The sequence below is a fragment of the Biomphalaria glabrata genome, chromosome 11, assembly GCF_947242115.1.
Source record: "Biomphalaria glabrata chromosome 11, xgBioGlab47.1, whole genome shotgun sequence".
Taxonomy (NCBI): domain Eukaryota; kingdom Metazoa; phylum Mollusca; class Gastropoda; family Planorbidae; genus Biomphalaria; species Biomphalaria glabrata.
The window spans coordinates 5,034,797-5,048,169 of record NC_074721.1 but is presented as its reverse complement, the minus strand read 5'-3'; the positions used below and the strand labels follow the sequence as shown (position 1 = coordinate 5,048,169).

The window sequence follows — 13,373 nt, the reverse complement described above, 5'->3', positions numbered from 1 at the left end:
TAATTATTAGACACTGCTATTATGTGCTATATACTTGTGATTTATGACATAGCTGAAACCAAATGGTGGATGAAAAAGTGGTAGAAGATTGGCAGTGTACTAAAAAAAAAACATATAGTGTGATGCTATATTAATTTTGCACATAGTTTTAGTTTCCTTCATAGCACATTGTTTAAAAAAGCTTTTTTTTTCAAACCCACTTCTTATTCTCTGGTCAAGTTAAAATTTTGCACAATTATTCATAGTTGATGACAATACAGGAATCAATAAAAAAAAATTAACTTTTAGCTAATCAGTTAGTGGTAGTTAAGTACTTTAGTTTTATATAGAAACAAGGGAGTTTAATCTGAGATATGGCACTTATTGTTTTTTAAAAAGTATTATTTATATTTTGCTTGTTTTATTGTCATATCAGTGTTTTCAAACAGGACATGAAATACAGAATGAATTGGTTAATAATCTATTCTAACTCTCTTATAATACCGTTTTTAAACCTGATATATATAAGTTCTGTTCAATTTCCAGATATTGATGAGTGTAAGCTGCCAACATCTAAATGTGAACAGTTGTGTATCAACACTGATGGAAGTTATCGTTGCTCTTGTACATCAGATCTTACCTTATTAGCTGATGGAGTCTCCTGTAGAGGTAAACAAAACTGCTCCATTAACTTATAATCTCTGTTTTTTTTTATAGTTTTTTTGTTGTTTTGTTTTTGTTTTTATTAGTCTCATTCAGAGTAAAAAAAATAAATAATTTGTTTATTGTAATTAATTGTTACAAGCCAAGCTAACAAATGTGGGAAGCATTGTATTATATTTAAAATAGTTCTGTTCAATTTTAGCCTGTAGCATACTTTGATAGCCCTTTTCACTAATCTGCTAATTCTTACTAGAATGGTTAAAAATAACTCAGGAATTTCAAGATGAATAGATCTATTTGGAGGCTAGTGGATTTATCAGGAAGGGTATAACTTACTTTAAGTAGTAAATGGTAGACAAGAAGGTTATCAGGTTATCTTTGATAAGTGTGATTTCTTTTGTTGTACAAGTTTCAGATGTTTCTTCATTCATGATTATTGTAATTATTAAAATTATTATATCCTAGCTAGCCCAAACCTCATGCAGGCTGGTAGGAAATGGAAGTGAAAAAGTTTTGAACTCAGGACCCTGATGATAATGATTCCATAGCAATTTTAGTAAAACTATTGCATTAATTTTGTTTAGATCATCTGTTTCTGAGGCCTACGGTAAATGAGAAACAGATGACCTTTACATCATCTGCCCTATAGACCACAAGAGGAAACTTTACTTTTTTAACTATTGCATTAACAATAATAATAATACTGATTCTTTAATATCAAATATTGTAATATTGGAATACTAGTGTATGTGTTCATGATGCAGATTAAGATCAATGGATTAAAGTGATCAAGTTTATGCTTTATCAAGTTTCTCAGTGTTTTTCTACTAAATCTACAAACTCCCATTATACTTGACTGGAATTATAAAAATTACTTCATGCTCTCAGTCAGTGCGACATTTATAGAATTATTTTGCTGAAATATAATATAGAAATAATCATTGTTGTAAGCATGACTAATGGAAAAACCAATGGAGAGGTTCTTTGTTTGAGACTATCTATAAATTAGAAAATAGATAGCCTAGTGTATGACTTAAATGGTTTGTCGATGATGAAAGCAAATGATGAAATATCAAGTAGAACTTTACTAGCACATTTATTTTATTCAAGGTATTACTTTATGTCAGTAAATCATAATATTTCTAGCTTCTCTGCCTTGTGTCAACAAGACTGACTGCAGCAATGATTGTGCTCTGATCAATGGAACTGACACTTGTCTTTGTCCTAGAGGAACAAAATTGGCTGCAGATGGGAAAACTTGTCAAGGTATCTACATAACCATTGAAGAAGAACATTCTGAAGATTTTTACTGAAGTATTGGTAAAAATCTAATAACTTAGGGAAATGGCTTTTATATTATTGGTAGATATAGTTTTAAGGACAGACTTCTTCCCCTTTAGATAAGATTTTTTTTAAAGGGATTTCTTTATATTTAGCATGTTAAACATATACATTTTTTCATATTCGTTTTAATTTTAATGTTTATAAATTACTTTATGCAATACATTATAGAAGAAAAATAGTATTCATTTAATTAAAAAAAAAGAATTCTTAAAAAAAAATTCAGATTGTTATATGTCTGTATTATATAAGATAATATAAGAAGATAAAGCATTAAATACATGCATTGGTTATGGCATGCGACATTAGTGAGCTTTTGTGGCCTGTGACCAGTCATTTCATCCCCAGTCACTTCATGCCCGGTCACTTCATCCTCAGTCATTTCATCCCCTGGTCACTTCATCTCCCGGTCAATTCATTCCTGGTCATTTCATCCCCAATTAAATATTTTATATATAAATATGATTATGTAGAATGCTTTTTGACATTTTATGACATGTTACTAATGGGTTTATAGTGTTTCCTCTTCCACTTTGTATTCTTAATGAGAAATCTTATATTATATTGTAAATCTGGGTGTGTACTTAGCTATAGCGCTTCTATTGGATGTGGGGAATGTAATATTTACAATATTATCCTAATCAAAGGCCACGGTTTGGTGGAAGTGGTGAAAATCATTTGAGAGATAGAAGTGCGATTACAATAATTATGATCATGCCACTGATAAGTTATCATCAAAGGCCAAGGTGAGGTGAAAGTATGACCATGTTTCACTTTATTTTATTTTTCAATCCCTCTTTCTTGAAAATGGGCGCGTCATTTTTGCTTTAATTCCTTTTAAACATTAGTGTGTTACAATTTGTCATTTAAATAAAAAATGAATACATTTAATATTGCTTGTTTCAAGATTTTTAAAATTACAATTTGTTAGACAAAAATGATCAGATGATGAAAATATCAGGGGATGAATCGACCGGGGATGAAGTGACCAGGGGATGAAATGACCAGGGTGAAGTGACCAGGGGATGAAATGACCAGGGATGAAGTGACCGGGGATGAAATGACCTGGAACCTTTGTGGCCATATACTTTAAAGTCTTGAGTTCATATCCCTTTGAAGGCTGGCTTTTTCATTATAATTCTAGACCATCTTTGATTACAGCTATCTCTAATTTTTACTTGATATAACTTGTGGAGGGCACATGACATTGTTGCAGCCATATGACATTGTTGCAGCCACATGCCATTGTTGCAGCCACATGACACTGTTGCAGCCACATGACACTGTTGCTGTAAAAATAAATGTTTCCTTTTTCTTTCTTAACTTTTAATAATTACTAGAGTAAACAGTACTAGTAAAAGTAGTTAAGTCATGTGTTTTTTTTCCTTAATTTAAATAGTTAATAGTAATATACTTTTCCTAATATAGAATGTGGACAAAACTACTATGGACCATCTTGTGCTTTGGTGTGTCAGTGTGAGACAGGATGGAAATGTGACAATGTTAATGGATCATGTTACAGTTTATATACTAAAGGTACATTTTTCTCTCATCACATATTAAGTATAAGCAAGCATTTAGCATTTCATTTCAAAGACTTATTACATTGACTTCTATGTTAATAGTTTACATCTAAAAAAAATCTATATTCAACATAGGCAAGATAGGAATAGATATATTAAATTTAAACATTTGCAATGATTCCTCGTATTTGGATAATTTGGCCCTCAAAAGATGCAGTAAGATTTAATAAACTAGTAAGATTTAATGAACTAACTTAAGTTAATTTTTTGTATAGAAATGCCACTGCGGAGGTTATGACTTGCTCACATTAAAAATTGTATATATTTTATTACTTAATTACTAATGAAAAATTGCTTGCACAATAACAGTGGCAAGTTTGCTGCAAGTTTCCAAACATTTTCAAAATAATGAGGCTAACCTATATTGAAAGATGATAGTGTATTAAATCCAGGAGTATTTATTATAGAATAAATGTAATTTGAAGAAATAATATTAAAATAATTATTCTAAAAATTTATTTTAAGAAATCAATTTTTGTTTAATTCAAATAATATTGTAATCTAAAAAAATTGGCCAGTACAGATATTCAACCTACAACATTCAGTACTAGTATGACACTCAACCCAACTTAGCTAACCAGCTTTATGGCAAATTTAGAAATTTAAAAAACATCTAAATGAATCCAAAACAACATGGCTCCCAAGATTTTGCTTCCAAAAGCTAACTAATTACTTTAATCAATTCAGTCCTTATTGAAGTGATCTTTTTGAAAATGTTTAGTCACACAACATGAGTTTATGTGCAAAATTTCACCTCAGTAGTATAGTGAAAATATTCAAAATAAATGATTCAAACATTTCTTTTTTTTTTTGAAATTATAACGAAAGACGAGAGTGTAGGAATCAAAAAATTATTTCACATGTTAAGTGGAGCTACATTAAAGAATGACTGATAGATTTATTTATTAAACGAATTTGTAAAAAACTCTAGATTTGTCTTTTATGTTAACAGAGATCTCCTCCTATAACTACACTCTCACTTTTGGCTGGGACGTGTCTAATGTAAATTTAGACAGAGATAGTGAGGACCACAAGAAGGTGAAAGATGAATGTGAGACTCGGGCAAGTTCTGATAGAATTTATTTTATCTATGATTGGCTTAAATTTATTGTTGATGTATGTTAAGTGTAAATGTAGTAGTTATTATGACAGAAGTTATTTAACTTAGCAATACATTTGACAAAAAAAATTTGTTGACAAAAAATATAAAACTGTTTGCATAACTGTATTAAAGATATGGTAAATAATCATCTCCCTTACTAAATAACCTCATTTTTGTTACTATAGTTATAAAAATGGTGTATTTTTATGAAAAAACTGCTTGCATAGTTGATTTATAAAATAAAAATTTTCACTTTCAGAAAAGAAAAAAGTAGCGTTGCATCAGAACTTTGAAAGGTTTAAAATATCATGATGTCCAATTTTTCATATCTTTTCTAGTTTATGAGATATAAACGGGACTGACAGACAGACCACACAAAACTAATATTGTCTATTCCTCTTTCGGGGGCGGCTAAAAAAACACAACCTAGGCACATTTATTTCATAAGCTATTCTTATTAGTTGTCTGCAGGAAACGTGGTAAAATATTTAGGTCACAACGTGGTTTGCATAGTCATTTCAAACACTGCACTCATCCTTAATCTTCGGAATCAAAGACATTACCAATATCTATTAGTGCTCTGTTTTTCCTAGTGCCATTACATGAATCTGTCAGGAAATACCTATGATTAGTAGAGTTAGGTCTCTAGTTGCACACTTAGATTGACTAACTGGTATGTGTAAAACATATTTATCTTCATCTTTGAAAGAATGTCTGTGATTTATAAGATAATAATGTATTACATTTTTTTTTCCAGATGACCAAAACCTTAAGAGAGAAAAAAGTGGATGTGGTCCTATTTTCCATTACAAATCTCAGGTTTCATTTTTTGTTTGTTTAATATAAATATATATTTTTTTTAAACCTAGAACTTGCTTGCATTTGAATTTGTAATGTGCACATACTTGTCTACCAAAATGCAAATCAAATATTGCTTTTAGAACATAGTATCTCAATAATCCAGATTTAGTGGTCTTAGTTCACCAACTCGTGACACAGATATGCTAATTTCTAAGATTTTCTGTCTAAATTTTTTAACCAGAACATTCAAAAAATGCATTCTCTGCATAAATAGTTAAATTTTAGCATTGAAAAATGAATACATTTGCTATGAAACACTGACTGGAATTGTTAAACATTTATAATTTCAGTTAATGCTCAGTATAGTAACAGTGCACATCAGATATTAATTATATTAATAAGTACAATGCATCTCCATTTGATATGTCAACCTCTTCTCTTTTTCTAGACCTTTTTTTCTATAACTTACTTTCTTTCTGCTAACAACTTTTTCATGGCTAGCTTCCCCATGTTATTTTTTTTTCATCCACTAAATCTTTATCCATGGCTTCAAGAGCACATTTTTCCCTTTCTACCAATCTTCCTTGCATTTAACATTCAAGTCCCATCATCATCATCTTTCCTTTGCATTCCTCATGGAACATAGGGCATCAGTAAAAACACATCACTCTCCATGGTCTTTTGCTAGTTATATGGCTTCCCAGCTCTTTTCTGTCCTTCTTTTTGGTCTTCCTCTACATCTTGTGCCCTGGGGGTTCCACTCTAAGGCCTGTCTAGCTCTCTTGGTATCTTTTCTAAGAGTGTGACCAATCCATCTCCACTTTCTCTCAAGTCCAATAGCAAATTACATTAAAAGTCCCTAATTTATGAAGGAAATGCATTTATGACATCAAATATTAGAAATATATATTCTAAACTTATAAAATAAATGTCTTTTTTTGCTATTGTATATCTTCTTTTACTGCTCTCTATCATTACCTCATTGCTTCAATAGAAGTTCTGATTTGGTAAGTTTAAGTTTGAAAACCTACATAGTTGATCTGAAATTATTTTTTTTTCTATTCTTTTCACCTCCCACTCCAGAAAGGGCAGCCTCATCATAGACTTTATATTATTCATCAACAAAAGTTCCTCCAGTAATTCTCCAAGCAGTTTGACTATTGCACTGAATGCAATCAAGTCAGAAGGAATCTTTCTCAATGGCAGCAAAATATTTATAACAAGCTTCACATTGATTGGTAGGAATTAGTCTTAATTTATTAGCTTTAATGACAATGATATAGATTAGTGGGACTATTATTTATTGATATTTGTTATTTAAGTGGTAACTTCATGTAACAAGTGCTATAAAGTGTACAATTTACAATGGTTGCACTTGTAAAGTAAAGTAAAATTCCCCTTTCAGACCTTGTGATCTATAGAGCAGATGATGTAAAGATCATCTGATTGTGGTGAAATAGTTACTATTTGTTTATGTTTGTGTAACGTCGTGAGAATGTGTTCACAACATTGATTTAGCGTGTTACTGTCCAAGTCTCTTTTGTCAGTTCATGTGTCGTTCTAGTTTAATAAAGCCTTGTTTTAGGTTACTCTTCAGTGTTCCGTTATTTCTTATTACACTGATTCTGTGGCCTACGGTTTACGAGGGTGTCATGTGGCTAGCACAACCACCAACCTTTTTAACTTTTCCCCAACTAATGTCAGGTACCCATTAGAGCTGGGTGGACTCAGAGGCGCCCCAAAGTACCAAAATTTAAAATCTCAGTCTTCACCAGGATTTGAACCCAGTACACCTGGTTCAGAATCCAAACACTTTACCCCTCATCCGGTTGCACTTGTATCAAATCATAATTTTTAATACAGTTTTATTTTAGTGCATATGATTTTACAAAAATGCATCAAACTTGAGAAACAAATGCAAGGGGATTGTTGTTGTAAAAAGTTACCTGAAATACTTGTCTTAATAAATATTGATTATCTTAATAAAATCTTTCATAATAATACTAATAATCTTAATTATCCATGAGGACATTTTTCTTACAATCTGTGCATCAAAAACAAACGACAACATTACCTAAGGAAACAAAATATGCATTCACCCTAGTTTCACTCAAATGTAACAGGTGAAATGTTTACATCAGATAGATCAATTCTATTCAATTCTTTGATTGCCAGGGGAACAAAGGAGTTTTTGTGTCAGTTTGCTATTGTAAACAGTATCTTGTATCTCCTTTTAAAATATAATTTACTTACCAAATAGGTTGAAAATTCATGCTGTTTACTGTTTGTTCTATAGATACTTCCCATATTTGTGAAGCAAGACAGCAGACTAACCCATGCAAGTCTTCAGAAGTATGTCAAGTTCAAGGAAACATGGCAGTGTGCATGTAAGGGAAATAGTTTTTACACTGAGATAACATTGTAAAGGAAATAGTATTTGGGAAATAGTTTTTACACTGAGATAGCAATGCTATACACTATTAGAAAATTAAAGATGGGGTATTAAAATAAATATTTTTAAAATTTTTACATTTTTGTTACATTACATTTTTAGTGGCCCCTCAGGGCCCTGAAAGGGGAAACGCTGCAACTAGTTTTGTGTGGTCCATCTGTCCATCCATTCCATTTAGATTGCCAAAACTATAAGATCAAAGAATCTGATAATGTATTTTAGATCTTGCAAAGTTCTGGTGCAACAACTACATTTTATTTTCTGAAAATGAACAGTTTTGTTTTTAATTTAATTATTCAAGTTTTTTTTTTATTCAAAAGTACTCCACTTTTTAAATAAAAGATCACAGGGGAATTTAGTCATTTTTTTCATTGATAACTCTGGCTCATTGATGGCTCGAGTACAAAAACATAACAGCATGATCATATCAAAGAATTGATATGGTGCTAATATATTATCAATATCTAGATTTAGATAGATTATTTTGGCCAAGTCAATGAATGCCTCTAGTTCAGTTTGTTTTGAAGTGAAAAACAATGCCAAAATATCATTTGAAATCTCCCTTTTGGCTTATGTTACATTTTTCTGGCCAAAGGGTCCAAAAGTCTCATTATCGATTTTATTAATGTAGGTTAAGAATTAGCATTTTTTATACATATAAATTAGTTAAATACACAATGATTTGTGTTAATAAATATTGGTGGATACCAGAGGTTTGTAATATTGTAATTTATTTATAATTATTTTGCTTTGAAATAATATAGTTGAACCTTGATAGTTTGTTAGTTATTGGGCCAGGATGGTGTCAGATTATTGAGAATGTTGGATTACCAAAGTTTAGCTGTACTTCAAAGAATTCAGCCATATATTTCAAGAAAGTTATATTTATGATTTGCTACAATAAGCACATCCATTGTAATGGCTGATGGGTAATGAGGGTGTCATGTGACCAGCAAAATGCCTTCACTTCCTCTCCATTGCTCACCCATAAGTTCAAAATCCCAATCTTCACTCCAGCAACATGTGCTTGCGAGGCATGGAAGTTATCTCCCTAAATTGAGATATGACTAAATGTGTTTCAGCAAAAAAAGGTTACAAAGATAGGGTCTCAAACAAAAAAATTCTATGCCGAACTGGGACTTGACCACCTAATGAGGTTCTGACAGAGCATTGTATGAGGTTTGCTGAACATGTTCTCTGACAGAATTCGTTATTCATACCAAGAGTTGCAATGATTTGAAGGCTAGTATGAGGAAAGCACAAACAGAGACATCCTCATATAAACTGGCACCACACTTTCATGGTGGACCTTAGAGCAGTGGACATCAGGTGGGAAAAGGCTTCAGGCATAACCAGTGACATCTTTTTGTAAACAGTTTGCCACCCACGCAGGGAATAGCATGGGAGGATCTGAGTAAGTCTAAGTAAAGTCTTCAATCAGCCATTATGCCCCTTCAGAGGAGTTATAAGATACAGATAAATGCTAATGTATGGCTTGTCCATTCAATGAAAAAATTGTATATATGTTAAGTAGGATTGTATTCTTTCTGCAAATTAAAAAAAAATATTTTTAATCCTTTTTTTTTTCTTTCAGACCAGTAGAAACAAACAAAGGTAAAAATATGTATATATTTCATGAAAGAATTAAGGAAAGTTAATACATTTTTTTTTAGTTCCAATACTTCAAAATAATAGAGATTAGTCAGCAACCTTTGCTGTTGCAAGGCATCACAAAAACTTTGTGGGAATAACGTAGGCTTATGTTCAGGAATAGCTGGGTTGAAATTTGAATTTTTTTGAACAAATTTAATTTCTTCCTTCCTTCCCCAAACAAGAACAACAAACAATTATAGATCTAGATTAAAAGGCCCTCATGTCAACTGTGATACCCTCTTGGATTTTCTGTTCTTGGTCTACATTTAATGGTAATAAAAAAAGTACACTTTTAAATGCTAAAGACTTCATATAGATATTCTGCTATCTTAGAAAAAAAAAAGATCAGTTTGGTTTTATTAATGTTTTTGTTTATTTTGACAATGTATAAAAAAAATTCAGTGAAAGCAAATACATGTATTCTCTTTCACTCCCAGAAAACAACCAACTCCAATCACTCACATAACTCCCCTTGTCATAGAACACAATTAAAACATTCAGTCCAATGTAATGAGAATGCCATTCATCATCATTATGCCCTGGAAATATACAAACAAAGAAATGTAACTCTTGCATACCTTAATAACAAGGTAATACTACAATCAATCTCATCAACACACTCAAAATAAATATACAACCCCACAATTAACTTGACAGTTACCCTTTCGGTTTATTTACTTTTGGCTTTTGTTGTGAAAAAGAATTCTATAACAAAACTGTTATGATGCTTTCTATTCAGATTTGATTTTGGGACTGGCTATAGGACTTCCATTGTCGGTTGCTTTTTGTGGTATTGTTATTGCCATAGCTGTCTGCAAATATATTAAAAAGAAAAAGGCAAGAATGTTGTCTTCAACAGAATCTCTTCATTCGAGTACTCTACAAAAGGACAGTTTGTATGGGTAAGTTGTATTTTCTTTCAACTGACTCTTGAGGTTGATTTTTAAGAATTGCTACATACATTCTCAAGTTTATTTACTATAACCATTTTCTACGTCTAATTATACACTAAATGTAGGATGATACAATAGGGGCAACATTTTTGTTTATAGGCTCAGAACAAAAAAATGTTTCTCACTCTGTTGATTTTGTGGCCATTGGACCAGGTTTGTAGGTTGATGTAAAAAACATATCTTGTATAAATCTGTACTTTGCAAAGACTAAGGTGACATTTGTGAGTTCTTTAATATGGAGCTCGGCTCCTTTGATGGAAGGGTTAGATAGGCTGTTGCCTATTTTTCTCTTTGGTCACTGTGCTGCCCAGGTTATGTAAAGTGTTCAACAATATTAAGGAAGTGTCCATTCACATTGATTTGAGAAACTGGGTTAGTTCTGAATGGAGACTTCTGAAGCATGACCTCAATTAGCTTTTTGGTGACGAGAGGAAACAGTAAAAATGGAATTCAATATCTAAATCTTGCGGAGGTGGAAACAGCAAAAAAGCTCAAAAGACATAAAGCGCCTATCTTAGATGGTCTTCCAGCAGAAGTAATTAAAATGGATGGTGATGCTCTCACAGAAAGTCTGACATCTTCACTTTGTACTCTGCCACAGGACTTTGCTTTGCCACCATTTTATCCTGTAAAAAAAGGTATCAATTCAGACTGCTCATATTACTGTTAGTAGTGGGAATATTCCTTGACCAGACTGACCAACTCCATAGTAGGTAATGTGCTCTCTGTAAGTCAGTGCGGTTTTCAGGCTAGTAGAGGACATGATTTTTGCCTTGGGTCAAATAAAAGAGACAATGCTTGGAGCATTTGAAACAGTGAGTTGGGATGGCTTGTAGAGAATTCATTGTTGGCTCGGGTGCCCTCCAAGATTTATTGCTATTCTGAAGCAACTGCATTCTCTATAGAGAATTGTTTGAATCAGGGTTTTGTCCTTGCTTTAAAAATCTTTGCAATATTCTTTGTAGCAATGCTTAATAAAAATGAGGTGAGGACGGCATGAGGGAATCTACATTAAGTTCTGCATCGATTTCAGCATATTTAACGAACAGCCCTTGCTCTCCTATACACCAAGCAGATGCTTTAACTTGCCTTGCCTTCTCTGAGTTTGCTACCTCATTTGGTCTGTCTATTATCCTTAAAAAAAAAAAAACAGAGGTAAAATATTAATATATTTATATATATTTTTCATACATAAAAATATTTTATTTTGCTTTACAGAGTTTACAAAGACAGTACACAAAGACTTAATGCTCCAAAAAGTACTGAGTACTTTGAAGGCTAATGAAAGGAAAGTTTACTTTTTCTCTTAGCGACACCCTTATTTGCAATGTCATTTGTTTATTATTCCTTGTCATTTCTGTGAACTGTATCATTTTTAAGCTAATTTTTCTTAATCTAATAGACTTTTTGTATAATAGTTAGTTCTTGTCGAACAGATATTGATAGATACATTGAAAATGAAGGCTTTAGATAGGGTTATATACAGGGAAAGAAAAGTAATAAGTCATTGTCAAATGTAAAAAAAAACAACAATATCAGCAATAGTATCAAATACTTTCATGTCTTTAAGAGTGTTGAAATATTTTTTTTTTTTTTTGTTGTCTTTTTTTAGAAGCATGTAAGTGTTTATAATTATATGTATATATATATATATATATATATATTACTTTAAAACATTAAACTTATTTTAATTACATGATTTTTAAAAGGAATCTCAGATTAATCTGGTTATTTAAGGCTGAAAAATTAGCTATTGTTAGTGTATAGCAATATAAAATCAGAATTTTTTAATAAACTACATAAGTCCATATTTGGATTTAGTGACTTATTTTTAAAAGATGTTTTTTTGTTTTTTTTTTTCAAATTATTATCGACGGTTACCATCATATTAGATTATCTAAGCAATTAACATGTCGCAAAAAGAAATTTAAAAGTTATTGTAAGTTTATGAGTCACAGATGTTTTTAGCTTTATAATAGTCTAATCTTGGTTGTGTTACACAAAATTAATGCACTCAAAAACATGTACACATTTTTTGTTGCAAGAACAATTAATAAAATATATGTATTTTTAAATGAAACTTGATTTGTTATGTTTTTTTAATAAATTTTTTTGTTTAAATTTCTCTCTTTTTTTAATTTCATACATATATATGTGTCCCTAATAAGCCAAATCATTGAAGATATTGTTTAGCTTGTAACAATGCATAGCAACACAACTTTAACAGACTTTTTGAAACAGTTTTACAATTTAACTCGTACCTTTGTAGAAACTTCTGGGTAGGTGGGCTCAAAAACTTGGGTTGACATGGATATCAAAAACGGCTAAAACAATTTTCCTTGAAATTTAACACATGATGTATATTGTTGGGAAATGAATTACTAGCTTGTTGAACACACTGGGAAAACTGAAGCTTGACGGTTATAATTTTTCAAAGAAAAAATTGATTTAAATTTGGCTAGAGAACTAGAAAATATTAATGGACTATAAGACTTTGGGTATTTCTGTATTCATTCAAGAGTTTATCATGGAACTATACTAAATTTTGTGCAACATTCTCCAAATCTAGATCTAAAGGCCTATCATGGGAGTATTATAAAGTCTAGTATATCTTTACATCCGCTGAAACAGGATTTACTAAATGAATATATAGAAAATCAAGCTATCCAGAAATTTCTGATTAGCATTGAAAATTTGAAGAAATTAGCATCTATCAAGCACACTCCATTCACACTTCTTTCCACAACAAGATATAATGTATAATAAAAAGAAAATTATGTATTTCAATAACTGATACTAATCAAGAAATTTGAATGCTGGCTTCTCTGAGATCTATTTTGATGTCA

At 31.2% G+C, this 13,373-nt stretch overlaps 1 protein-coding gene across 1 annotated transcript in view; it reads left to right on the top strand.

The window, feature by feature from the left end:
* Positions 1–12,607, top strand: part of LOC106066737 (fibrillin-2-like) — a 66,465-nt gene extending 53,858 nt beyond the window's left edge. The window contains exons 44-53 of the mRNA XM_056045471.1: positions 526–648; positions 1,789–1,908; positions 3,412–3,519; positions 4,519–4,628; positions 5,426–5,487; positions 6,553–6,707; positions 7,766–7,856; positions 9,516–9,535; positions 10,314–10,476; positions 11,746–12,607. Coding sequence (XP_055901446.1) covers positions 526–648; positions 1,789–1,908; positions 3,412–3,519; positions 4,519–4,628; positions 5,426–5,487; positions 6,553–6,707; positions 7,766–7,856; positions 9,516–9,535; positions 10,314–10,476; positions 11,746–11,809 — 1,016 coding nt within the window. The 3' untranslated portion in view covers positions 11,810–12,607. The remainder of the gene's footprint in view (positions 1–525; positions 649–1,788; positions 1,909–3,411; positions 3,520–4,518; positions 4,629–5,425; positions 5,488–6,552; positions 6,708–7,765; positions 7,857–9,515; positions 9,536–10,313; positions 10,477–11,745) is intronic.
* Positions 12,608–13,373: the final 766 nt, after the last annotated feature.